A 26542-nucleotide genomic window follows, 5' to 3' on the forward strand; every position below is an offset into this window, starting at 1 on the left:
ACCCTGTTGTGAGGAGGAAAGCCCATTGGGCATAGGTTTGAAAAATTGTCACCATGAGCCCACTAGGTGGCCCTGTGGAGCCATCCATGGAGCCTGACAGAGTGCGGAGGTGGGATGGGGAGGAACTTCCCAGGAAAAGTGGCAACTACCTTTAAGGTGAGCCTATCTGCTTGTAGCTGGCCCAACCCCTTTAAAGCTAGTAGCAAGCAGTTGATTGGGAGAGAACTGGTTTCACCACTTCTCTGCCGTACTCTTTCATCATAAGTCAGGGCCAGGCAGGTAGCTTTTGCAATGCAGGAATCTCCCTCAGTCCTTTGGTTCTGGTGAAAGTCTCACATCAAGGGCACCCGGCGAGCGCCTCAATGTCTCAGGCCTGTGGCCACCAAGCTGAGAGACTTGTCGAGTGACGGCACTGAGCCTCAGAGCCAGGGTCTGGGTGCAGGATTGCCTCCACGGGAAATGGAGCTGAGATTCCTTGGCAGAAAAGCTGCTCTGTCTTTGGAGCTGCTGTTTCTGGTCTCTGTTTCCTTTCTGCAAGGGATACCTGCTAAAGAAGGTAAGGGCAGCTGGGGAGAAGGGAAAGATAACCAGGTTTCAAAATTGGGGGGGGGCTGCACAACATTCTTGGAACGTTGCAAGAGGGAAGTTTTAGACTCGGAAAGCTGAAAATGCCAAACAAAAGGACCTAAAACCTAATTTGAAAGGAGGACCTGTTACCTTGAAAAAACATACAAAGTGGCAGCTTGCACAAATGTTAAAGTTTGGGAAGGAGGGCTGGGGAATTGGGATACGTTGTCCTCAGATATTTTTTCCACAAAGCCTGAATCTGCCAAAGTTTACTTACTTAAGGCTTGCTTGTTGGCAGCTTGGGATCAATTGCAGCATCCAATGATCAGCCTGGATTTGCTGCTGTCTCGATGTATGAAACAGCCCTAGCTTTGGAAGACAATGAGGAGCCTGACAAGAAATTACTTCACGCTCCATCTTTGCTCACTGTGAGGTTAACTACCCTGCTGAAAAGCAGGATGAAAGTGGGCCCTGGCACTTCCAATAGCTGGAAAATCTTTGCGGGTGACACATAGTAGCCCTGGAGCTCTGGATTTCAGGGAAGCTCGGGTTGGTTTCCGGATCATAAGGTTATTTTCAAAGGATTTTTTTTTTAATGAGATTATTTGGTAACTGAAATCTCCTGGTAAGCAAGCAATAATGCGATGAGTCAAATGAACTTTATAAAGTTCATTACATTAACATCTTAATAGAAACAGGAATCGGGTATTTTCGGCTTGTCTTTAGCAGGCACGGTTGGGCTGTAACTCGTAATTTCTCTGTTGGGGGTTGGTTCCCAATTGCACACCTCCACCCCCTCTGCTGATACAGTACAGCAGGCATGTAATTTTTTTAATGGTATCCATAAGACTCTCTGGACACATTATCTATAATTAATAGAAGTAAAATTAGGCTTGTCTGAATTAGCTCCTGTAAAAAGAAATTACTAATAATACATAGTGTTAGCAGAAGTTAAAAATACCTTTGTTGTTGTAGAACATGAGTAAATTCCTTCTTTGCAATGGATATACAGTCCAATACCCAAACTTCAAATAACTCTGGTCACCAAACCCCAAGGCTGCTTCAAACTCAGGGGTGTCCAACCTTGGTAAGTTTAAGACATGTGGATTTCCACTCCCAGGCTAAACAGCCATGCTGTCTGGGGAATTCTGGGAGTTGATGTCTGCAAGTCTCAAAGTTGCCAAGATAGGACACCTGTGTTCTAAATTATTGCAGAATCCCTTTCTACCTAGCTTCTTACCCTTACTTACGAGCATCTGACTTTACATTTTCTGTGTTAAAAACAGCTAATGGCTGCAAACTGGGATGGAAAACACGCATGTCTTGCAAATGGACTACTGCAAATGAATTGTGATGCTTTTTGCATTTCTGTAATGATAGCTCATGGATGACTTAACATACTGAAATTTTTTTAAGAGAGTCCTTCTATTTGTTTGCTCCCTTGATTCACCTAGCTGCGTAAACCAGCTCAGACCTAATGTAGTGACTCCCATAATAAAGTTAAATATTGTATTGGTTCAGAGATTTCACACATGATAACTAGAAAAGCAACCTGTAACATCTTACTAGTAACCAATTCCATTAATCACCATGCCTGATTAGAATAATTTTACTTAGAATACTTTGGTTTAAGTAGTTTATGTGCTTGGTTGAGCTTGACACTGTAGCTTTAGGTAAACAACAGAATGGACAGGAATGGCCTTTAACCTCCAATTATTGAAAGACCGACAATGACCTGGGGTAGAATCCTAGGTTTAAATATAGCAGCCAGTTATAAATGTCTGAAGTGAATGAACATATGCCACAAGCAGATTCAAGGTTTATAAGTTATATTTTTTTAAAAAACAACAGAGTTTAAAATTCTAGTCCTTTCAATAATGTCTCATATTCCAGGAAAATCTTTTCCATTATAATGCCTTTTTATGTAGTCTCAACTTCTGATTAGATGACACTTTCTCCTTGCAGAACTTAGCGTATTGATGACACTGACAAATCATGAGTTCACAATATGACCTTTTATTTCTCTCAAATTAAAGGGCAATTGTCCTGAAACTCCTCATCTGGCCATAATTAAGAAAATTATATAATTTGACCTGATGTTCTCTCTTGGCACCTGCATACCAGCTTACCTGCAGACACTTTGGTAAGGGTGTTAACTGCTCAGGACTTAAGGAATTGGGTTCCCTTGCTCACACCTAAAGAGATACTGTGTGAGTAAAGGGACATAGGGCCAGACCCCCAATTCTTCCTGCCAAGTTGCATACTTCCCTCTCTCTAGTATCCATTCTTTGGTTTTAAATTTCATAGCACAAAAATGGAAGGAACTAGATATTCTACTTTTAAGAAAATAACTTGCATCAATTAATCATTTCAAAGCAGATTTGCTACTGTTCTCTTCTGCCACCTCCATCTGTCCAGAGCAGTCTTTATCCAATCAGTGTGTATTCAGTCATTCATCTCTTCTCCTGAGGTTTTACTCATTGTACAATTAGAAAAAAGCTCTCAAAGTATTCTTGTGTCTACCTTTCCCTAATGGATCATATTTGTGAGCATTTTTGAATGCAGCTTTCTATAAGAGACATTTTTATCTATAAATTTTAAGCCAAGAAATATAGGCATTAGCAAACTCTGAATTTATGTGTCTATTTGTGCCTTGATATATTATTTCACAGAATGCATTGTTTCACTTGGAGGGAATCCAGGATGAATTTCTTTCACATTCTTAGCATAGGTATTGCATAATTTAAGTTTTAGTTTCATTCCTAGCATTCATATCCAGTTACAAGAATTTGTACAGTAGGGCTGCAATCCAAACTTGTATCCACATGAATTGCTATAGTTAAGAGGCTGAATTTAAGTACGTATTGTATTCCAACATAAGTTTTTTTTCAGATTTGGGGTTTATAACTAACATTTTAGTCATTTTTTATTCTTTAGAAATGCTACTTGAAAATGTTATTAGCATTATTTCAGTACAGTTAGTGACTCCCTGTGTGTATTTTTTTTTATTAAATTTGTATGCTACCCAACATATGAAGGAGTCCCATGCAATGAAAATATTTTTTCACATTCATTGGTTGATGATGTCCAGTCTGAATTACTTAAGAAAATAAAGTTTCCCAAGATAATTAAGTTTTTCTAATATATCTTTAACTAGAAGGACCTATAATGTCATCTTAACAATCAAGCATAGGGCAGACTCTGGTATAGCTACACAGAAGGATCCATAGTAACATGTAACACTGAGAAGTCTGTTGGAGATCCTTGGTGAGATAATATTGGTTAGTGCTTAGGATGCCTCTTTATTATCTATGACATGTCATTGATGTATAGATGTTCCAACCTTTTAAAAAAATTATGATTACCTTTGGTTTTCACAATAAGAAGATAAGATAGTCTTCAGAGAGACATGACAGCAGCTGAGAGACTGGAGGGAATTAATACTTCTGTCATGCCTTCACAGCATGTTCTCATTTTAAAGCCTTCACTCACTTGTGGAAATATTTCATGACTGAAATTCCTGATGGAAAAGTGGGTCTTAGAGAGGAATGAGGAAGCAGGGAAGTAAAAGCAAAAATGAGAGCATGTACAAATAATATAATAATGCCTTTATGCTGTTACTGTTAATTTTTAAAATGTTTCAGGCCACACAAGGGCATAAATTAAAGCAACTGCATTTTTTTTCCCTGGGATGGTACACTGATACAACTGCTTTAAAGAGATCCCTGCTGCCTCACAATCCCAGGAATAGATGCAGTTGCTTGAACAGTTACTTAAAGCACTGTATATGCAACCTCATGCACTCCAAAGCACTTTTTAAAAAACTGGTGCATAGTACTGTACTACATAGTTCTAATGCTTAGCATAAGATTGATTTTAAGATTTTCTAGAATGTATAAAGATATTCCAAATTTATATTGGAAATGTGGAAAAACATTAAAGGATTATTTTTATCATCGTTGGTAGACTTGTAAAAAACCTAGAATATTTGGGGTTTGAATACATACAGTAAATAAAGAATTTTAAAAGTTAATTGAAACTCACCATGAACCACTGAGTCTTTCTTTCGTCTTTCCATGTTCTCATTCCAACTCCTGATCTGTCCCATTCCTTCCTTAATTTCCTTAATACTTGGACTGTGACAGCAGCTCAAACATGATATTGTTTCCGTGGAGTAAAGGGGAGGGGAGATGTCTTTCCTACCCCTTGTTGGTGCCAGGAAGAGGAGAGGAGAATGCTGGGTGTAGAAGAAAGAATCTAGAGCAGAGTTGATTTAAAGAGGAAAAGAGAAGATGGAGTAAGAACTAAGAAGTTAAGCCCAACAGTATGGGCTTCTCTTTCCCCATGACCAATACAGCATGGAATATAAAGATGAGCCCTGAGAAAAGTCACCTGAAGTTGCAAAGACCTATTTGTATGTTTTTTAGATGCAGCTATTCCATGGAATAGAAGGGTGTAGAAGGGTGGTTCCTATTACAATGTTTAAAGTATGTTTTATATTAACCCCAAATTCAACTTTACAAACTCTCTGCTATTTATAGATGGATTGGTTTGATTTTGGGTATGCAGAATATGCAGAGTCCCGAAATTGAACGTGAGAATTCCATCACTCAAGGTCAGAAGGGAGCAGAAGGAAAGGAAGGACTATGTTCTAACTTTGAAACTCTCTTAAACACCAGGAAGCTTCTTGGATTTAAGTTTGATTCATACTCAATTTTTTACCTGTGTAGCAGAACAAACAATTCAGTTATTTGTTGCCTAGATTTAAGACAAAAACATCTATGAGTGTACAGACTTTCTTTGACTTATAGGAGCAATTTTTTTTCCTTACAGCCTACTAGCTGATCAAGTCTGCTTTTAGTTTAGTTTCCTGAACCTGTACTAATTAACTGGCACTCTTGTCCCTTTTCATGCCTTTTGCTAGCTTAAAATGAAATAAATAGCAACACAGTGTTCATTTTTAGAATGCAAAATCTAAACAGGTGGTTGTTGATTTCTTTTTTTAATTACTAAGATTTATGATGCATGAATCCCTGGAACTGCCTTGATTTTGAAAGATGTTAGATTATGAAATCTAATAAATCAGCTGTAACCTAATAGCCCCAAGGAAATAGTTCCCTGCAAGCAAGGGAAGAAGAGCTGCCCAAGATTCATGGTTGTTATTCTTGGTTTGAATTTTAACCAAGTGACAAAGAAGAGGCTAAGGAGGGGAAGGGAGGAGATGAATCTCCGTGATCCAAACTTTCTTAAAATGCAGTAAAACAAAACTGGTCCTTGCATCCTTCATTGGGAGGAAAACTCAACAAAATAAATTGAAACAACAGCAAAAAAAGTATCAAAGCTCTACCCCTCCCTCCCTCCCTCCCTTCCTACTCCTCCTCTATAACTCCATAGAATATTCTGCAAATATTGATTTCATCAGCTGTCAAATGCCCTCAAATATTAGTTATAGTATTACAGTGCGGGAGATGCAGAGTCATCGGATGTCAAATAATGTGAAGAATGGCTTTCTTTAACAGTTTAGTTTTCTCAAATTAACAAAGAAGATGGATGGTCTCAAGCAACTTTTAGACCACTTTATTAAAAAGATATTTGGTTAGATCCTTCCAGTTATAGTTCTATCTGTGGCTGGTAATTTATACATTAGTTATCTTAATGGGAATTTGGTTTCTTGGCTGAATGTCAAAAATGTGCTAGGCCCAAGCAAGCTGGATTAGGACAAACAGTTCAACAGTCGACTACTGTTAGATCTCTGGCAGAAAAACACATAGCATCTCCCGGCCAAAATTCTTTTATTCTCTCTCAAGGGAATTTGGGCTTAAATTTAGCATTACTTCCATTACTTCCAAGACTTCTCTATTTAATTATATCTCTTTATCTAGAATCTACTATTAGAGTAAGTTATGAAAAGAAGATAATTTGATTCACCCTGTATTTGTCAGAAAAGGGCTTCATTTGGCCAGTAATTTTTACCCCAGATTTCCTTTCTCCAAAATTGGAAAACATAAAGCTGTAACATTTAGACTTCCATTGTTCCAATGCGCAAATATTACTTCCCTTCTTTCTTTAACAAATATATACCTGAAGGGATATACTACGTGCATTCATGGGTTATTATTCCGGTATATGTTTTACTGATAATTTCAGTGAATCTAAAATAAAGGGGAATATTTATAGCTCAGGACTGAAATGAGGGGATACATTAGCACCAAGCACCAAGTATCCCTCAGTAAATTTAAAATAATGTGGAGGGTTTTTTTTTCATTTAAAAAATAAGCATATGTTTGTATAAAAGGTTCATTAGAGAACAGCCCATGGAACAAAACCAACCATTCAAAGATTTGGGAATTATGTGAGAATAATTTCAATTCAATATATTTAATAATGTACTTTTTCCTGGGTTGCCTATAGAATTTATGCAGTTCTCAATTCATTCCTACTATTGTCAAGGCCATTACTCTTTTTTTTTCTTATCAAGGTTGGAGAGTTTATTTCAGTTTCTGCACAGACATTTAAAGCTAAAGACTTACTCCATTAGGTGGCCTTGCCGCTATGGATTGGGGGTTTAATTCAAATTTGGAATAAGATATCTCTAGGTTTTTTCCCATTCCATTCTTCAGATGTCTAAATTTATTCTTTTGTTGCCTAGAGGCTGTTTTTTCCCTCCCAAATGTAGATCCATAGGGCTTGATACGCATATATCTTGTGGTGTACTGTATTATATTAGAGAAGACAGCTACCATTGCACCTGCATTAAGCTCAGAATTGCCATGTTTAAGCCTTTGGCTTGGTTTCTGCACGTGTATTGCCAAACAGGAAACATTCTTGATCTGTTTATCACAAATATTGACTTCTAATATTCTTAGTGGCTCACAGACATGTCCCAGTTTCCATTGTACAGGTAGTCCTCAAGTTACAACCCTAACTGAGCCAGACAATGATGGTCCCAAGCCAGGTTAGTCACAAAGCAAGTGACCACATGACCAGATCCAATTTTAAAACTTTTTCACAATGGTCATTAAGCGAATGTGATAATTGTTAGGAGAACATTACGTAAGTGAACATGGAGGTTGTTAAGCAAACGTGGTGGTCATTAAGTGAGTGCAACAGTTTTAAGCAAACCCATTGTTCGCTATGGGGCTGCCATAAATGCGGACCAATTTTTGAGCGCCCAAAATGAACCCAAAGGGGAGGGGGCAACATCAGAACTACAAAGTCAGGTCCTAAGTACATTTTGGGGGGAATCTGTTGTAATTTTGAACAGTTGCTAAGCATCCAGTGGTAAATTGAGGATTAGCCCTTAATAATGGATACCAAGGACATGATAATTACTTGAACAACCCTTAATCTGCTTTGCTTTTTGAAGCACCAGATTTAGTTTTATCCCCCCTTGCCCTACTAATTAGTCACTATCAGAGCATATTACATGATAGCTGCCTTTCCCGTTGCAACTATTTGGGTTTATTTGCAGATGTTTGACTATATAATTACATTTTATTAACATAATCATTAGGTCTGCACTATCTACAATTGCAAATGTTATAGAAACAAATAGAACACAGAATCATAGGGCTATAAGGGACCTTGGAGGTCTTCTAGTCCAACCCTCTGTTCAAGGCAGGAGACTTTATTCTGGACAAATGGCTGTCCAGTCTATTTTTGAACACCTCCAGTGATGGAGCACCCACAATTCCAGGATGCAAGCTATTCCGTTGATTAACTGTTCTTCCTGACAGAAAATTTCTCTTTACCTCTAGATTGGATCTCTCTTTAACAAGCTTCCACCCATTTCTTCTTGTCCTGCCCTGCCCTCTGGTGCTTAAGAGGCCTGTCACCTCTTAAAAGATCCTAAGGATCATGCTGACCAAACTCAGGGGTAGGCAACCTTAGTTCTTTTATGACTCATGGACTTCAACTCCCAGAATTCCATAGCTAGCTCAGGAATTCTGGGAGTTGAAGTCCACAAGTCATAAAAGAGCCAAAGTTGCCTACCCCTATCCTAGAGCTATATTTTGTTTCCAGGATTGCCTCTGAATAGCAATCAATGGGGAACTCAAGCAGTAGGGTTACTTTACCCCCACATAATGCTTATGGACTTCTTTGAAAGCATCTCTTTGATCTCTGGAGAGAAGAGACCCCTGGACCATGTAGGCTTTTGGTGTGATTCTTCATTACTTGTTTCAGTTGAGGTTGGTATGAGTTTCAAGTTTTTGATGGCTGACTCAATTATTTTTTTCTTATTCTTCTTTTCAGTTAACCTTCTGGACACAAGCACTTCTCAGAATGAGCTAGGCTGGTTGCCAGACCCTCCAGATTCAGGGGTAAGTAGAAATCACAAAAACTATAATGCAGTAGGTCTTGCAGTATAGAGCTGAATTTTCAGTGGCAGCTAGGAAATCTCTGCTAGAGATTAGCTGGTTTACTTAATGTCAAAAGAGGGGGACCTAGCTGTCTGTGTTGCTTTGATGCTTGGCTTCTAGAAAGGGCAAAGTAGCCTGACAAATGAGGGTCAAGGGAAGCAGAGGCCTTGGAAAAGTTGAATAGGGATTGAAAAGACAGTAAAGGGTGCCCAAAAGCCGGACATTTTAAATGATTTTAAAAGGGCATACTCCAAAAGAAAAAACAAAAGCCAAGATTTAGAGGTGAAGACGGGAATAAAAACACTCGGAAAATGGGCAAAAAGATCTGTCACCAAGAATCTCCCATTTTTTAACACTTCACCTCGAGAGGCAAACATTTTTTGCTGAAAAATGATTTCAGTGTAATTTTGTTAATGCACATTACTTTCTGTCCGGTGTTCTAATCTATGAGATAATCCATAGGTTGTTTCTTGGATAGATTTTGCTGGTTTTCTGATATCTGGTTTTCTGATATTCTTTTCCTTCTATTATTGTTTTTTTTTCCTTTTTGTTCCCTTCCTTCTTATCTAGCTTTGCTTACTGGTTTATTTTTTATCCTGTTTCAACAACAAGCCCATTTATGAACTATGTATTAACTGACCAAACTTTATTTCTTGGTGCAAAATCTCTTATGTGGCAGTACTAAAGTTTCTAATTCTGCAATGGGTCATCAGTATTTAAGACATTTTCCTAAATGAGACTCTTGATCAGACCATACTCTCTCTCTCCCTCCCTCCCCCCCCTCCCCCCACCTCTCTCTCTTCCTTTATGGCTTTGTGGAAGACTACCTTGCTGTACTTTGCAATTCTTTGGAATGCACTGTACATTTCAGTTGCCTCTGGGGAACTGTCACACATGTCAGCTTTTTTGATCTTCCTGTAGTGCTTTAAATATTCTGAATTTCCGCCATTTGCTGCCTCCAGTTTATGGGAGAAATTCTCCCTGCCCCCATCCATACAAAAGAATAGGGGTTTTTTTCCATCTTAGGAAAATGAATGCTGCTGTACTGTTTTTGTGTTTTTATGTTTTTAATAGTTTTATTGTTTAACGTTTTAAACTATTTTGGGTGTTCATTTTTGGCTGATTAGGTATGGATTTTTAACTTTGTAAGCAGCCTAGAGGCATGGTAGTGAGATGGGTGGCTATATAAACTGAATGAATGAATGAATGAATGAATGAATGAATGAATGAATCAATCAATCAATGAATCAATCAATCAATGAATCAATGAATCAATGAATCAATGAATCAATGAATGAATCAATGAATGAATCAATGAATGAATCAATGAATGAATCAATGAATCAACGAGAAAAGGTTTACAGAGACTGTTTCCTGAAATCATAATTCCAGAATTTCTAATTGATCAATTGAACAGATGGCCATGATTTTATGGACTTCCTAAAAACCAACAAAGTTGGGCCAATCTGATGCCTAGGCGAAAAACTTTCAGATAAGGAGGGTACAATTGAAAATGGATATTACCAGGAACTTTGCAGATAACAGTTTCTAAAAAACTGGGAACCGCTGGTGTAGAGAGAGGAAAAATTATCCCATTTTTGGGATGCCACAAAGGAACTAAGAAGAAATTTCCATATGACTTGCCATCTTGGAAAAGGCTGTGTTTCTTTTAAGGACCCATTTTATTTCTGATTTAAAGGTGTCCTGGAAAAGGCATTTCTTGAGTGATCTTGCCCAGGACAGATGAGGGTTGAAATATAATATCAGCATTTTAAATGTGAAACAAATAGGCTGTGAAAGCCGCACCTACGCTTTTAGGTTGGATTATATTGCTGGTATTTTTCAAATGAAATTTAATTCCCTGCAATTTTGTGGACATATCTATATAATTTTTTTTGGCAGCAACATAGAAATGATTTATTAATGTCCTCTTCTGGCATGACTTTTCAATCTTCCAACATTACAACACTTGCTGGAGTCTCCCATCCAAGTATTAACCAAGTATTAACCTGGCCCTGCTTAGCTTCCGAGTCCAGGGAAGATTGCCCACTTAATATCAGCTATTAATAATAATACACCACCTGAGCCCATCAAGGTTCCCAAATGTTGTTATGCCCAGCGTAATATAGTAGCCTCTTGGATTTGTGGGAGCTTCTATAATAATGGCAAGGCATATGTCTTGTGAATAGATGAGGATATCTCATCGCATTGTGGTTAATGAACACCAAACATTCTTTTGTGTCAGGGTACAACTGACAGCTGAACAGGGTCAGAATCCTGAGATTCTTATAATTGCTGGATAGTGCTGCTAGGCAACGGCCCCAACAAATATTGTGCAATGTTCATCTTTGCCTGTTTTTCTAGTCGAGCCCAAGGCATGTCTCAGTCACAAATGTTGTCAATTATTTCCTTGAAGCCAAAGATCTACCATCTGTGTCCTGACACCAGACTGTGATACTGCTAGGCCTGCATGCTTATTTATATGTCTTCTGACCTTGGCAAGCTGTTGGGTAGCTGTTGAGTCATTCAATGCTGTCCTTTCAGAGTGGAGCCAAAAAGTAATTGCAACATACTGGCTACCCTGAAGGAGAAAGGTTTGGTGGTCTTTGTAGTCTTCCTCCCAGTTTGTAACTAAAGTAGAACAGGAGATTGGGAAACAGAATTTCATTTTTTCCTCTTTTTCTTGGCATGATTCATATTCCTTTCCCACCTGCTTCATAAAATGGTAGACATTTAAAAGAACTGTGTGGTTTTGCCCTTATTTCTCATGGATGTTAAGTGTTTCATAGGGCTGAAAAGAGAGTAATTGCTAGAAAATGGGCTTTCTATAGCCATTTCACCAGTTGGCATTTGTCCTTATGAACTGTCCTAGCATTATGAGCTTAGGAAGAGCTTCATTTGTTATCCTTCTCCCATCAAAGGTATGTTTTGCTAGGAACTCAAGGAAACCTGTGCGATTGCTCCCCACTTTTGGAATTCTCTCTGAAGGGGATGAAGCTCATTTCCTGTCTGTTATCTTTTGGTTGGAAGCAAAACCCATTTTTATTTCGTATTTAGGCATAACAGTAGGCATTGGTCCTGAATCCATAGGATACAGTTTATTGGTGTATTTATATTTATATTTATTGGTGTATTCTTAACTTGCTTCATTATTCTACTTTTAAAAATTGCTCATCTCCATTTTTAGTAAAAAAAAAGTGAAGTATACAATGTACAATCATAAAGTAATCTGTCTTTTTCAGATTACTTTTTCAGTAATAAAACATTTAAACAATAAAGAGGGGAGAAAGCACCAAATAATTTTGTGATGATGCAAATTTATAAGAAGTTTCGTACAGGTACAAAGCTGTTACGACGTGGAGCTCAGCCACTATATTCCAGTTTCTTAAATTTGTGTTCCTGACAATTGCAGACAAGCTCTGCAGATTAATTAAGAGATGCATTGCGTTTTTTTTCCACTCTACTTACATCCTTATAGGTAACTCATGCATGCTTTCTTCCTAATCTGTCCACCATCTTTTTAAGCAGAATAACGGAAGAACAGAGTTGGAAGGGATCTTGGAGGTCTTATATTCCAACCCGCTGCTCAAGCAGGAAACCCTACCATTTCAGACAAATGATTGTCTAATCTCTTCTCAAAAACTTCCAATGTTGCATTGCAGTTCTGTGTTGTATTCCTCACAATGTGCAGATCTCTGCTTTTCTAACACAAGTGAGAGAAAGAATATGCAGAAAATACAGTTGCTTTAAACACCCCACAGGATTCCTTGCAGTATCAAAGCCTTTTTTTCCATGTCACAATGCAGTAAAAGACATTGTGTTCATCATTTAAATAAATTGGGTGTTGAAAGAAGCTTGTATAGAATTCCCTTAATTCAACCTGAGGTAAGCACCTTGTGCTGATTGGGGCTTCTCACATTTTGGTTGCCACGTGGTTAATTGCATTTTCCTCCATTTCTACATTGGTAAATCTCTTCTTCCAGTGGATGGCTTTGCTAATGCTGACATTGTAGATACTGTATGTGAAGACAGCTCCATAATTTCTGATTCAGTCCAACTCTTGTAGTCTAGCATAAACCTCTGGGGGTCAAAGTGCTCTTTATCATTATAAATAGTCATCTCTGGATGGGAAGACACCTATCAATATATATTTATCTGTAAACATACACTACAGCGATCCTTTCATTCATGCACTTCTTTTTCTGAGTGCAGAAAGAGAAAAAAATGTTCCCTAAAAGATGAGACCAAGAGAACAAATAGCCCAAGTGGTAGATGTGTGCATGTCAACCTTATGCTGAATTTATATTAAAACAGAATGTAATAAAATGGCAAGGTCTAATTGGTGTGGTCATGACTCATTTCCGGTCCTTAGCTACTCTTGATAAAGTGGTATAATGAGATCGGTAAACTCATAAAAGTTCTGAGTAACTTTTGGTTGAATTAAAAAAATTCCAGCCACTGTTGTTGAAACCAAAAGCTACGGTTTCAAATTTGCCAGTGAGTTCTGATTTTTCAATTGGTTTGATATATTATTTAGATCTCCCTGTTTGTTTACCTAAATGTTGACCATAATGCCTGCGATGTAACATCTTGGAATTCTGTGGGGAAGTTCTCCTTCTCAGTGGTTCACTGATCAACACATACATAGACACCTACATTCAGAGTGAAATCATGACTGATTTTGGCTGCACATCACTTTAGAACTGCCTGTCCCCATTAGGCCAGGCTGAATTACATCCTCAAAGCATTTGGATCTGTCTGTTCAGTTCTACATGGCAACATGTAGCTCATTTGGATTATCTTCCATTGGAGCATGCATGTCTCAACAATTTGTTGGTATTAGCTCAGCCCCAGAAATCCAGTCCGTTCATGGACGACAGCATGTTCTTCTGAGCATGTGGAAATTGCATTGTTCCTAGCAGTAGACTGCTACAGGTAATATTGACTGCTCTGAACTTAGGGGGAGATCCCAGGTAGGCTGTATCCCTTAGCCCCAGTCTTATTATTAAACAATCTAAAGATGGTCCTAGGAAGAAAACCAGGGAAGAAGCTAACAAGCACCTTTTATTTTTCACTGGTGGAGACTTTTTGGAATTTAATGTTTCCATGAGCTTCTTATAGTTTTTCATGTGAAATAGAAAAGGGAAGCTGTACAAATCAGCTTTTGGGTCAGGAAAAAATGTTTATACTGTATCTTTCTGGATATTTATTTCTGAGCTTTATCTCTTGTAATCAACAATTGCTTTGTCTTACCCAGAGCCTTTAACTTTGACTAAGACACCAAGGAAGATTGCTAGATCATCCACTAAAAATCTTGTCTTTAAGAATTTCACAGCAATTCTTTTGAACCCTCTGGCTGCCCATTGTTATACAAATGTATTACTTTCCTCCCACAACTGCTGTGGATTAAGCAGGAGTTCTTAATGCTATATTAGATACTTTAAAGGCAGTGCTACATAAAGGAGCTCCAGAGAAATAAGCCATTCTATCTTCTGTTTAATATATAGACATGTCCAGCTGGCTCTTTAGACAAGCAGAGTAATCCCTGCTTTATAGGCCAACCTTTGAACCAGGTGATCTACTGTATAAGTAAACTGCATATTCTGTGATTAAGCAGTGATCCCTATTAGTAATGTGAATTGGGAAAATAGGGTTTTGCTTTAATGTATCACTGTTTGTCCTACAGTTAGCAATCCACAGAGATATATTTGACTTCTGTCCTTCCAACAATGCTGTCTTTTAAACATTAGTATCTAATATTGCTTTTTTACAAGCTAGTTACAGGTAGTCCTCAACTAACAACTGTAATTGAGCTTGCCATTATACCGTAGTTGTAAGTCAGGTCAATCATTAAGCAGGTGTGTGACCAGATGGCTGCAAGGAGTGGGAACAGCTATTGGAACTTTATATATGGGGTGTAAGCATCTTTGTGGGAGTCTGTTGTAACTTGACTGATCCGTAGGTGGAGAACTATCTCCACCTGTTCTATGTAAACGGTAAAAAGCATTGTTAAAGATAAGATGCTTAACTTCCCTGTATTGTTCCAAGGTAGTATATGTGCTGTTGAAGCAAGCACAAAATGATGTTGATTATTAAAGATAAAATGTTAGGTGTGTAGAAGGGTAAGTCCTCTGAAGAAGAATTAGCATGCCTTCTGCATAGGAAGGTCCTAGTTAATTAATCACCTAGAATTTTTGAGATTATCAGGAAGCTTCAGGCACCAGGAAGAGCATAAGAAAGAATTAGTTGGATGTGTATTAAAACAATAAATGGTTCAGTGCAAGAAAATATATAATTATGCATATTGGAGCAAATGATTGTGTGTGAGTGAGAGAGAGAGAGAGAAAGAGATCACAATTGTTAGATCATAATCTCACTAATATACATAACTAGAAACAATGTTGATAAATTCAGCCTTTTTACTTTTCTTGAGGATGAATATCCTTGCAGGATTGTTGTTGAGGGGAAAATAGGAGGAAAGTCTATTGGATCTGTTTGGTGCCTTGTGTTATTTGTAAAAATAAGAAAGTATACATAAATGAAAATGAAAGAAATGAAAAAGTCTATTATGTATGTATTTATTTATATCCTGACTTAATTATTTTGATAGGAGGAAGGTTTAGATTTGAAAAGGGCTAATTTGTCAAGTTCAATAATACTCATCTTTCTGGCTCTTTTCTCCAGCCAATTCATTCTATCTTCCTATTAGTTTGCTGTTTTGTCTATGTAAAAATTTATATGCATTTTCTTATTTATTCTGAACATAGAGAACTTGCAAGTGATTGCTCCTGGTATATTTTGTTTGCACTTCTCTATATACAATATACAAATTTGGGGAAATCTGCTACTATAGTATGTATTTTTGTATAAGCTTTTGATTTAGCCTAACCGACCTCACGTGGTGGTTGTGGTGAAAATAGGAGGCAGGAGTACAGAATGAGATATGTTCGTTGCTTTGAGTTGACCAACTATGTTTTTAAAAGCCAGGCTAAATATCGAATAATAACAATAACTGCAAAGTTGATCACAGGCTTTGGAAAACTGGAAGTAATTGCACATATATGCAAGTTGGTTTATATACTGTGCAAGAAGCGCAAATTAGCTAAACCTGCATAAAGCTAAACAAATTATTTTCACATCCCCAAATAAGTCTGAATAGATTGCAACTTCATGAGATAGGAAAAAAAACACAGAGCCTTTGTTATACTCTTATTTACTGCAAAAAAAAAACACCAAAAAAACCCCTTTGGATTGAGTTTTTCAACACTGCTTGTGTCTCCCTGATGGTTAAACATATATATTTCCCTTTACTGTTTTGCAAAGACTGAGGGAAAACTGGGTAGGGAGTTCACACATACATACTTTTCCAATGGATTTTCCCAGCCAGTGAATACAGGAATACATTCCTGCATCCCACAGATCTTAATTCTATATTAAGTGTAATGTGATTAGAGATCTATATAGTGAAAACAAGATTCATAGAGGAGAAGCATAATGCACAGCCTTATTCCAAGCAATTATAGCTGAAGGAAGAAAGTCTGCATATATTTTGCTGAAATCTTCTCTATTCTTCTGTGGATGTAGTTCAAATATATGTTGTAACCGAAGCCACAATACAGTAAAATATGTAAAAAATATATATATGTAGGAGTGTTCAAGAATCTAATATCTAGCTTAGTGAGCAAATGGCTACATGATGTCAAAGTCTTGATCGCAAAATCATGGACTAAGATCCAGTCTCCACAAGTAATTCACATTCCTGTTATGCATGCAGGTTTAATCACTACTTCCTCTTCTATCTCTTTCCTTCATCTTATTCAGCCATTGACGATTAATGTATTTCAGAGCAATTGTGTGGGGCAAGCCACCAAACAACTCAGCAAGCCTTTAATTTAGGACCTCCTGGTGTGAACTGACCGTGCAGAAATAACTGGCTGACTGGCAGTTTCAAGTGGGGGAGGGCACATGCATGCTTGCATGAGAAAATTTGCTCCCAGCTTGTCACATTTAGATGCAAATATTTGGTCCCCTGGTTCATTTTTGCAAGGAACAATTGCCTTGACAAGCTGTGGGAGATGTTGATGAGGGTTTACTGCAGCTGGCAGTTAGTACAGAATGACTTATTAGTTATTCTAACCATACCATGCCATTGTAAACATTACTGAAACGTAAGTAATTTTATATATATATGTGTGTGTGTGTGTGTGTGTGTGTGTGTGCATGTGTATGTATGTATGTATATGTATATGTGTATGTGTATGTGTGTATGTATGTATGTATGTATGTATGTATGTTAAGTATTTGTTAAGTATTTTAGAATACCTTACAAGGCCCAAATATGGGCCAAATCCTATTTGGGCCTTGCAAGGTATTCTGAAATACTTAACAAATACTTAACACATATCTCCTTTGCCTCTCAGCTAACAAAGCAAGAAAGCCTGTGGCCTAGAGGTTAAACAACTGCCTAATGTGCGATCGGCCCAGGTTCGAATCTCAGAAGGGTATGGCTAACTGATGAGAACAAATGAGTTTGAAATTGCCTTTAATTCTTTGTTAGCAATCCAAAAAATTTACACATATATATATATATATATATATATATATATATATATATATATATATATATATATATATATATATATATATATATGTATATGTGGAAGGGACGCGGTGGCTCAGTGGGTTAGGACACTGAGCTTGTCGATCAGAAGGTCGGCAGTTTGGCGGGTCGAATCCCGAGTGCCGCGTAACAGAGTGAGCGCCTGTTACTCGTCCCAGCTTCTGCCAACCTAGCAGTTCGAAAGCATGTAAAAAATGCAAGTAGAAAAATAGGGACCACTCTGGTGGGAAGGTAACAGCGTTCCGTGCGCCTTTGGCGTCTAGTCATGCCGGCCACATGACCACGGAGACGTCCTCGGACAAGCGCTGGCTCTTCGGCTTTGAAACGGAGATGAGCACTGGCCCCTAGAGTCGGAAACGACTAGCACGCATGTGCGGGGGAACCTTTACCTTTACCTATATGTATATGTATATGTATATGTATATGTATATGTATATGTATATGTATATGTATGTTAGCAATCTAAAATTTACACACACACACACACACACACATATATATATGTAAATTTTTTGGATAATATATATATATATATATATATATATATATATATATATATATATATGTATATATATATGTGTGTGTATATATATATATATATATATATATATATATATATATATATATATATATATATATATATATATATATATATATATATATATTAAGATGGAGAGGGAGAGAAAGAGAGATGTACCTCTCTCCAAGGAATTTGCAATAAAAAAAGAATGAATGCAGGCAGACACAACTGCAGCATTTCTGGATAATGTGCCACAGCGAGTGTCTTGATGCATTAGTGAGAAACTGCACATATGATCTTCTCACCTGAATTAAGGAAGAAGGACCCTAGAAGACAGACCAGCTTCCTTCATCATGCATAAATGCACTTGTACACACACAGAGGTGGGGGGGAGATGTAATTCCTAGTATCACACATCCATCAAGGACTATTTCAGATGACCTTCACAAAAACATATTTTTTTCAAATTTCTGTCTTTTCTGGCTATGCATACAGCTTGTTACATTAGTAACCCATTCCTTGCCTTTTCCTTGAAAAATCTGTTCAAAGTTCTTTGAAGTTTATGGATTAGTCAGCAAACTAACTAAATCCATGTTGGCTAAGAGAACATTACGGGGCAAGGGGTGGTTCATAGGAATGTCATTGTAAACGGGACAGAGAATATGACCCTAGCTTCCCTCTCTTTTCACTTCTACAAAACCTACAGTTTCTTAGCTCAGCTGGGGGGGAAGCAGTTTTAGAAAGCGCAAGGAGGCAATTGAAGGGGAGAATCAGGAGGCAATGAATGAGGTGATGAAAGACTTCCTGCCCATTGATTCTCAGTTTCCTCAGACCATTAGCATTTCAAGCAAAGCAAGACATTGTAGAGCTTTGTTCCCCCCAGGACATTACTAGTAAATTTTCTGCAAAGGGCTTTTGTCAGAGAAATAGAAAAGAAAGTTGACAGCTACTTGTCTCTGATCAAATGCAGGAGTACTTTAATTTGTGAGGCCTTTGACTCTAGGCGGAATATATGCATGTGAAGTTGGAAGAGGGTATCTTCAAGGTTCTGCATATAGGGCCAACATTACTATGGAAAGAGTTAGAACATGTCAGTATTTGACGTAGTTTCCTCAGATCTTCAGTAGAAGAATGTCATTATTTCAGTCTGGCCCATTTTCTGCCAAATAAAACATCAAAACAACAACACCATCATCATCACTATCATCATCCATATTTTCATAACTAGTAGCTGGAGGAGGGCACCAATGTTTTTTCCCTATATGAAATTTCATTCTTCCAAGAGGCAATCAGACATCCTTTCCAATAAGAAATATATACATAATATCCTTGCAGCAGTCAGCATGTATAAAACTAATTCAATATACTCAGAAAATCTGATTCAGTAAATTTGAGTGTGAATATTGCAGGTTGAAATAACTCAACTTTTAAAATGGATTTCCTTCTAGTAGAAATCGTTTTCAAGAATTGTTGAGCATTGTCACCAAATGTGAAAAATAATCCAACCTGCTCATTGCATTTCCAACTATTTTTTTAAAATGAGTTATGTATTTTAACAATCAAAACTGGGGTGATATATCTATGAGAAAACATTTTCTCTAATATTCAGAGTCAATTGAATATTCTCCTTCCACTGAGATTTCCGCTGTTGTGTCTCCGTTACTGCATTCGAATTCTGCATCCATTTAATCATGCAAATTTTGACTTGTTTGGATTCCACCTTAAACTTTACTATAAAATTATAAATGAAGCCTAAAAATTGTTCCAAATTGTCTGTTGCAAGATTTTTAAATGTAGTCGAGTTTCTCAATATCCTTCCTTGTTTCTATAATTCTTGTAGTGCTATACTACTAATTTGAACATTCTGAAACCAAGCAGGAAAACTGGACCATTGTAAAATGAACATCCCAAAAAAGATTATATCTTCATTTTTAAAATTATTAATGTCATCCAGAGTCACTATTGCAAAATGCGTAGCTATGTAAATTAATATAATAAATATTATTGATAATTAAATATTGCAATCAAAATCAGTTATTAAGTTTCCACTGAACTAATTTCAATATTGTCTTCCTCATAAAGTAGATATTTAATAATGAAGTAGAGGAAGAATGGAATTTGGATTTAATCTTTTGCTGTATTTGTTCTAGACATCCAATAACCTTTATGCAAACCTTTATATATTATTTATTTTTTATCAACCCAAAGATATTTGGGCAGGCTATCTGAAAGTCCTGCCCCTTCCACTGAAGCAGATGGGCCAAAGAAAATACAGTTTACTCTGAGATATATGTTAAGCAACTAAGCATGGTAATACAATTTCAAAGCTTTTTGGACCATAAGTAGTTCTGTATTTATTTATGCCAATCACTTAATATTTTATTTTCAACACGTATTAGACTCATCTGAAAAAGAAGATCAACTCTTGGAGGCATCTTCATTTTAACTGCTGCAGTTTCTCCTAGTTGTATATAGAAATATACTGCCTGCTCTTGTGCTTGTCCAGCTCAATAAATTTACTGAATAAATATTATTTTCATCAGATTCTTTCTTATATATTTAATCTCTTTTCCAGTAATGTTAAACTCCATTGCTACATGTAGGTACTGTTTTTCTTCCCCTACCAAATTCGTTGTCAGCATTTGAAACTTTTCTTTATTAATCCAATAACCTGGGTTACGTATACAAAGGTTACATATACAATGGTGCTATATATGGTGATTTGGTTCCTTAAGATAGTTCCCAGTATTTTTACACAATGTGTTGTTGTAATTATTAATGGGAGTGTTTCATTTTCAACTTGTGAAGCAATTTTGAATGAGTCAGATCATTTGTACATCTGACCCAGTCCCAGCTACTGTAACTGATGATGGCTGTCTAAGCACTTTGGGAAATATCTTTCCCTATGCTTTAGCTTAAGATCTGTTTTAGGCTGGAGCCTGATCTTGGGACCATTGTTTATTTATTACATGTGCATTCATACAACACAGGACTCCCAATCTACTTCATTGTTTCAACAACTCACTATAGGGCTTTCTTCACTATCACCTAGTTAACATCAGCAAAATACTGATGGTAGCTATACAGCAGAAGCATGAAGTTTGAAGCCCCTAGTGCTGATTCCTATCGGGTCTCTGTTTCAAGTCATTGCAGTCATCTGGCATCCTTCTAAGATAATGGGTGACAGATTCCTTTGAATAATATATAAAAAAAGTGGAAGCCACTGCTTGAACATCTTTAATATAGTTAAGGATCACTTAAGGCTGTCTCATTCATGAGTTGGTGATGACATGAAGGCAACATCATAGGATAGGAAAGAAAAGTTGCAGGGCATGTTTGTACTTTGGTTAACTGCAAGTTTGGACAGGGTTTATATACGGATGAGAGAAAAGTATTGGTCCAAGAGCATTTAGCAAACTTTATAGCTAATTGCTTCACAAATTCTTATGAGTATAAAAAAAATGTGTACCTGCCTGCCATCCATCCATCCATCCATCCATCCATCCATCCATATATACTCATCTCCAGAAAGTGCAGCTGTTCCTTTCTATCTGGTAGGGAAATCCCACTGCAGGAGACATGAACCAACTGAAACAGAAAACCTGGCTCCACCAGATGAGCAGAAACTACATCAGCATTATAGACAGGATGTGTCCAGGGAATAGGCCAAGAGCTATGGTTCCAATTGAGTAGTGAGACTGATTAGTTTGTCATCACATTAAGGTAGAAGTTTAATAACCTAGTATGTTTTCAGAGCATATAATTGTTATTTGGTTTAACTGCTCTAAGCGTTGACAGCACAGCAGGATTGGCTGCTATGGTTCTTTGTACTCTTGGAAAGCTGGAAAGGCTGGTCCTTTAAATAAACAAAACAAATCTCACCCACAGTATTAAAGTTAGGAGACCAAATCAGCAAGTTCTGCAATGCAATTATTCAGCAGGCTTCTTACTCTAACATAGTTTCATAGCAAACTCAGAGATCTAATTAACATTTGGTGAGGTGGCTACTTCAACATTCCTCCTGTAAGGTGGTTTCATGCCATAGCATCCACTTCCCCAGCCAGGTTAGGAGTTCCCATCTCATGAATTCACTGTAATTTATGTGATCCAACAGTAGTTTTGGTTGGACTTGTGCCATTTACACGATGGAATTTTTAAACTCTAATGAGATGTACCAGCTGCAGCCAATTAATTTGAGACTTGCAATGAACATCTATAAACAAGTCTTTGGTCATTTGATTCATCAAAGATCATCCTTCCCTTGTTAGATTTATATTCCATCTTTCCTTCACCAGCTCAAGAATAGCAAATATAGCACTTGTCCAATTCTTCTCACAACAATAATCCTGTGCTGTAACTATATACCTCTTATGTTACTGAAACTGATTGAAAGAAACTGAAATTTATTTTAAATTGCCTACTTTCTTCAAGTTGATTATACATTTCAAAAATGGTGAAAATAACACAATTTGTACATTTTAAACAGCAACCAATTGCTTCAAACCAGAAAGCAAATGAAGACTAGGTGAAGGTAAAGGTTCCCCCGCACATGCGTGCTAGTCGTTTCCAACTCTAGGGGCTGGTGCTCATCTCCGTTTCAAAGCCAAAGAGCCAGTGCTTGTCCGAGGATGTCTCCGTGGTCATGTGGCCGGCATGACTAGATGCCATGACTAGATTACCTTCCCACAGTAGTGGTGCCTATTTTTCTACTTGCATTTTTACATGCTTTCGAACTGCTAGGTTGGCAGAAGCTGGGACGAGTAACAGGCGCTCACTCTGTTACGTGGCACTCGGGATTTGACCCGCCAAACTGCTGACCATCTGATCGACAAGCTCAGCGTCCTAACCCACTGAGTCACCGCGTCCCTAAATGAAGACTACACCTATGAACTATTCCCATGTCAATTAATAGAGCACTGTATTTGCCACCTTGAGTTGTATAATAAATATGTATAAATCAAGGTAGGATCTAAATCAAATGAATAAATAAATTACCATTTCAGGTCATGAATGCACAGTAATTTTGAATACTAGTTAATGCAGCTAATGATATTGCCATTTATATACCTACTTTCCTCCAGGAGCTCATGGTATTATTTTAACACTTCCTTCTTCAGTTTTTATGCACCAAAACAAAATAGGATGAGCCACAAGATCTTGACTGGCACAAAGTCACTCAGTGAGCTTTTGTGGCTGAGAGTAAACTTGAATCTGGGTCTTCTTTTCTAATCCAAAACCTTAATTGCTACACCAATCTGATACTCACATCGTGGGACAATATTTTCTGTGTGGTTGTATTTTTGACTTCCTAATGCCATTGATAGAGATGGGTATTATGCTGACTTCAAGTATAAGCATATATTTTAATATGTACACATAATGTGCCATTAAGAAAAAACTATGTGGACTGTGAAAAAGGTGAACCTACTTTGAGTCAACATAAACTTCTGGTGACTACATAACAACCATGCAATTTTCTTGGCCATAGTGTAGAAATGGTTTGGCCTTGCATTTTGGGGGATTTTTTTTTTTACTTTCAGCCCTGCTCAGAGCCCCACTATTTCCTAATGGTTTCTATCCAATTACTCATCAGACCCAACGCAATCCAGCTTCTAACCCTTAGAACACGGATGTCAAACCTGCAACGTCACGTGACGTGTCGCGATGTATTGTGACTTTTTTCCCATTGCCAGCAATGGGGTGGGCGTAGTTTTGGTGTGACGCATCCGGCCCGTGTGCCAACAGTTTGACACCCCTGCCTTAGAAGGTTGACAGGGATTGTCACCTGCTGTTAATCTCCACTGTAAATAATCAGAGCATTTTAAAATACTCATTAGGAACATCTCCCTATCTTCAGAGATACTGAAATAAATATAAGTGAGACAAGACAGCCGAATGATCAAGAGTTCATTATGAAAACAAACTTATACCTTAATATTTGAAATGCTAAGACCCTAGCAGATTCTAGATCAAGATTACATTGGGAATCTCCAGAATTTGCCAAACTACAAATCCCAGAGATCTCACTCAGTAAGTAACATTCGGAGGGCTATCTTAATACTTAACAAAAAACAAAAAACCTCAAATGTTAAGGGCCACTAATTAACGTGTCCTCCCCTGAGATAAATGAGTTCGCACTCACTAACCAAGTATTCAGTTGATAATCTGCCAATTAAACTGATTAAATCTTGTAACCCAATTATCCCTGCACCTAAAATAGCAGCTCTGTTTTTAATTATGTAAAAATATTATTATGTTTATACAGCAGTTAGCATGTTTAAAGCCTTTCACATCCTGATCTTCATCTCGGAAATGCCTGCCAGAGTTCTATAAGCGGGTTTCATTATTCTTTTATTGCCAATAAAGGGATGAGGGAGATTTAGACCAAAAATTAGAAGAAAAACACCCACATTTCACACTCTGAACTCCTCCTCCTTTAATGTCTCTTCTCTGATACATGAAGTTAAAAGTATATTTTTTGTAGTCTGTCTAGGTTCAGAGGTTTTTCAAACAACTGAGATTCACCATGGAGACTGTTTGAATCCAATTTCCTCAAAATTCTTCAATTTATGAATGGCCAATTCCAGAATAAATCGTCCCCCTTGACTTTGTCTTGCTTAAATCATTAGTTGATCACCTCATCCAGTATAAGTGGGTAGGTTACAGCTGAATGCCAGTCACCATTTAAGGAAAGAGAAAGAAAAATGGATCAAAATTGGCCATCTGAAAAATAGAGAGCTGAGTTTTCTCATCATTTCCTTAGCGATTAAGACATTGGGCGGTCAATTGGAAGGTTGGCAATTTGAGACCCGAGCACCGCAGGATGGGTGAGATCCCTTTCCTACTCCTGCTCCTGCCAACCTAGCAGCTCGAAAGCATAAATAGGTACCACTTTGATGGGAAGGTAATAGCCTTCTGTGCAACTTGGTGTACAGGTAATCCTCAACGTAGGACCACAACTGAGTCCCAAATTTCTGTTAATTAAGTGAGACATTTGTTAAGTGAGTTTTGCCCCATTTTATGAACTTTCTTGCCACAGTTGTTAAGTGAATCACAGCAGTTGATAAGTTAGCAACCCGGTTGTTAAGTGAATCTTGATTTCCCATTGACTTTGTTTGTTAGAAGGTCAAAAAAGGTGATCACATGACCTCGGGACACTGCAACGGACATAGATATGAACCAGTTGCCAAGCATCTGAATTTTGATCACATGATCATGGGGAATGATGCAAAGGTCGCAACTATGAAAAATGGTCATAAGTCCCTTTTTCAGTGCCACTGTAACTTTGAACGGTCAGTAAACAAACTATTGTAAGTGGAGGGCTACCTGTATTCATGCCGGCCACATGACTATGGAAGCGTCATTGGACAGTGCTGGCTCTCTTGGCCAAGAAAAGGACAAACATGATAACTTTATTGTCACTTTGAATGTACACCAATCGGCATACATCAAAATGAAATTTCGTTGCATACAGCTCTCAAAGGGTCACCACCTCTGATATATACTCCTTGTTCAGGGCCCGCTCAAATTTCACATTGTCCATTTTAGTCTCTAGGGAGTGAACAATGGCAAACAGGACAGATGGAAATGGGGCTCCATGTGGATTAGCCCTCAAATTCGCTTGTATTCTGACAACCTCACCAGATGAGCACCATATCCTGGATTCAGATACAATTGAGCAGGGGAAACCTTTACCTTTTTTTCTGGCAAGAAACTTATGTGAATTGCAGAGAATTTGTGTTACTTGTTACTGAGGTCTGTTCCCTCCCCCTCAACCAACTCTTTAAGCACCTTTCTTAACCTCATAAAAATATTGCTTCTTCTAGGATGTTTCCAATGCTCTTTCTGCACTACAGGCGAAGGATGATCATGGAAAACTAGTATCATTAGGGGCATTTCTAATTGGAGCATTTCACTTGGCTGTAATCTCAAGTTTCCCTGGTTTGCAGAATGGCTGAATGGAAACTAGAGCCTCCCAGACCTCCACAAGTTGTTATAAAAGCAATTGGAAAGAATCGGGGAGCTTCTCTCATCTTTCCACATGAGGACTACATTGAAAGCCACCGCCAGACTCTTCGTGATCCCACAATATCAGCAGTGTCCACTCAGGGAGAGGATTTCTTTCTGGCTTTGCTGTTGTAAAGTTCAGACTTCAGTAAAACCTGCTTTCTTTGACCTCTTGCAGTTCTATGAAGCTTGTGGGAGGTTCAGCACCTTTTTGGCTAAAGGAATATTTGCCTCACCCAACTCTTGGCTTTGGGGTTTCGGCTGCCCTAGCAGGTCTTTCAAGGGGGAAGGTAGCTTGATGGATTTGAACCCAGGAAGTGCTGAAAGGTTTTGCCTAGAACCAGGCTGGTGCACACAATTTAAAATAAGGGCACGGAGAATGACATCTTCCCCTTTTGTGAGGGATGGCTGGGTGAGGGGATTTGGGTTACTCCAGGACCTGTGATAGTTCAGTCAAATTAATCCTCG

At 37.8% G+C, this 26542-nt stretch overlaps 1 protein-coding gene across 2 annotated transcripts in view; it reads left to right on the forward strand.

Annotated features, from left to right (window-relative positions):
* The first annotated feature begins 310 nt into the window (after positions 1-310).
* EPHA1 (EPH receptor A1) overlaps positions 311-26542 on the forward strand; it is a 68851-nt gene continuing 42619 nt past the window's right edge. For both annotated transcript variants that reach the window (XM_081321685.1, XM_081321686.1), the window contains exons 1-2: positions 311-556; positions 8821-8888. In XM_081321685.1, coding sequence (XP_081177811.1) covers positions 460-556; positions 8821-8888 — 165 coding nt within the window. In that variant the 5' untranslated portion in view covers positions 311-459. The remainder of the gene's footprint in view (positions 557-8820; positions 8889-26542) is intronic.

This window comes from Vipera berus, assembly GCF_964194415.1.
Source record: "Vipera berus genome assembly, chromosome: 2".
Classification (NCBI taxonomy): domain Eukaryota; kingdom Metazoa; phylum Chordata; class Lepidosauria; order Squamata; family Viperidae; genus Vipera; species Vipera berus.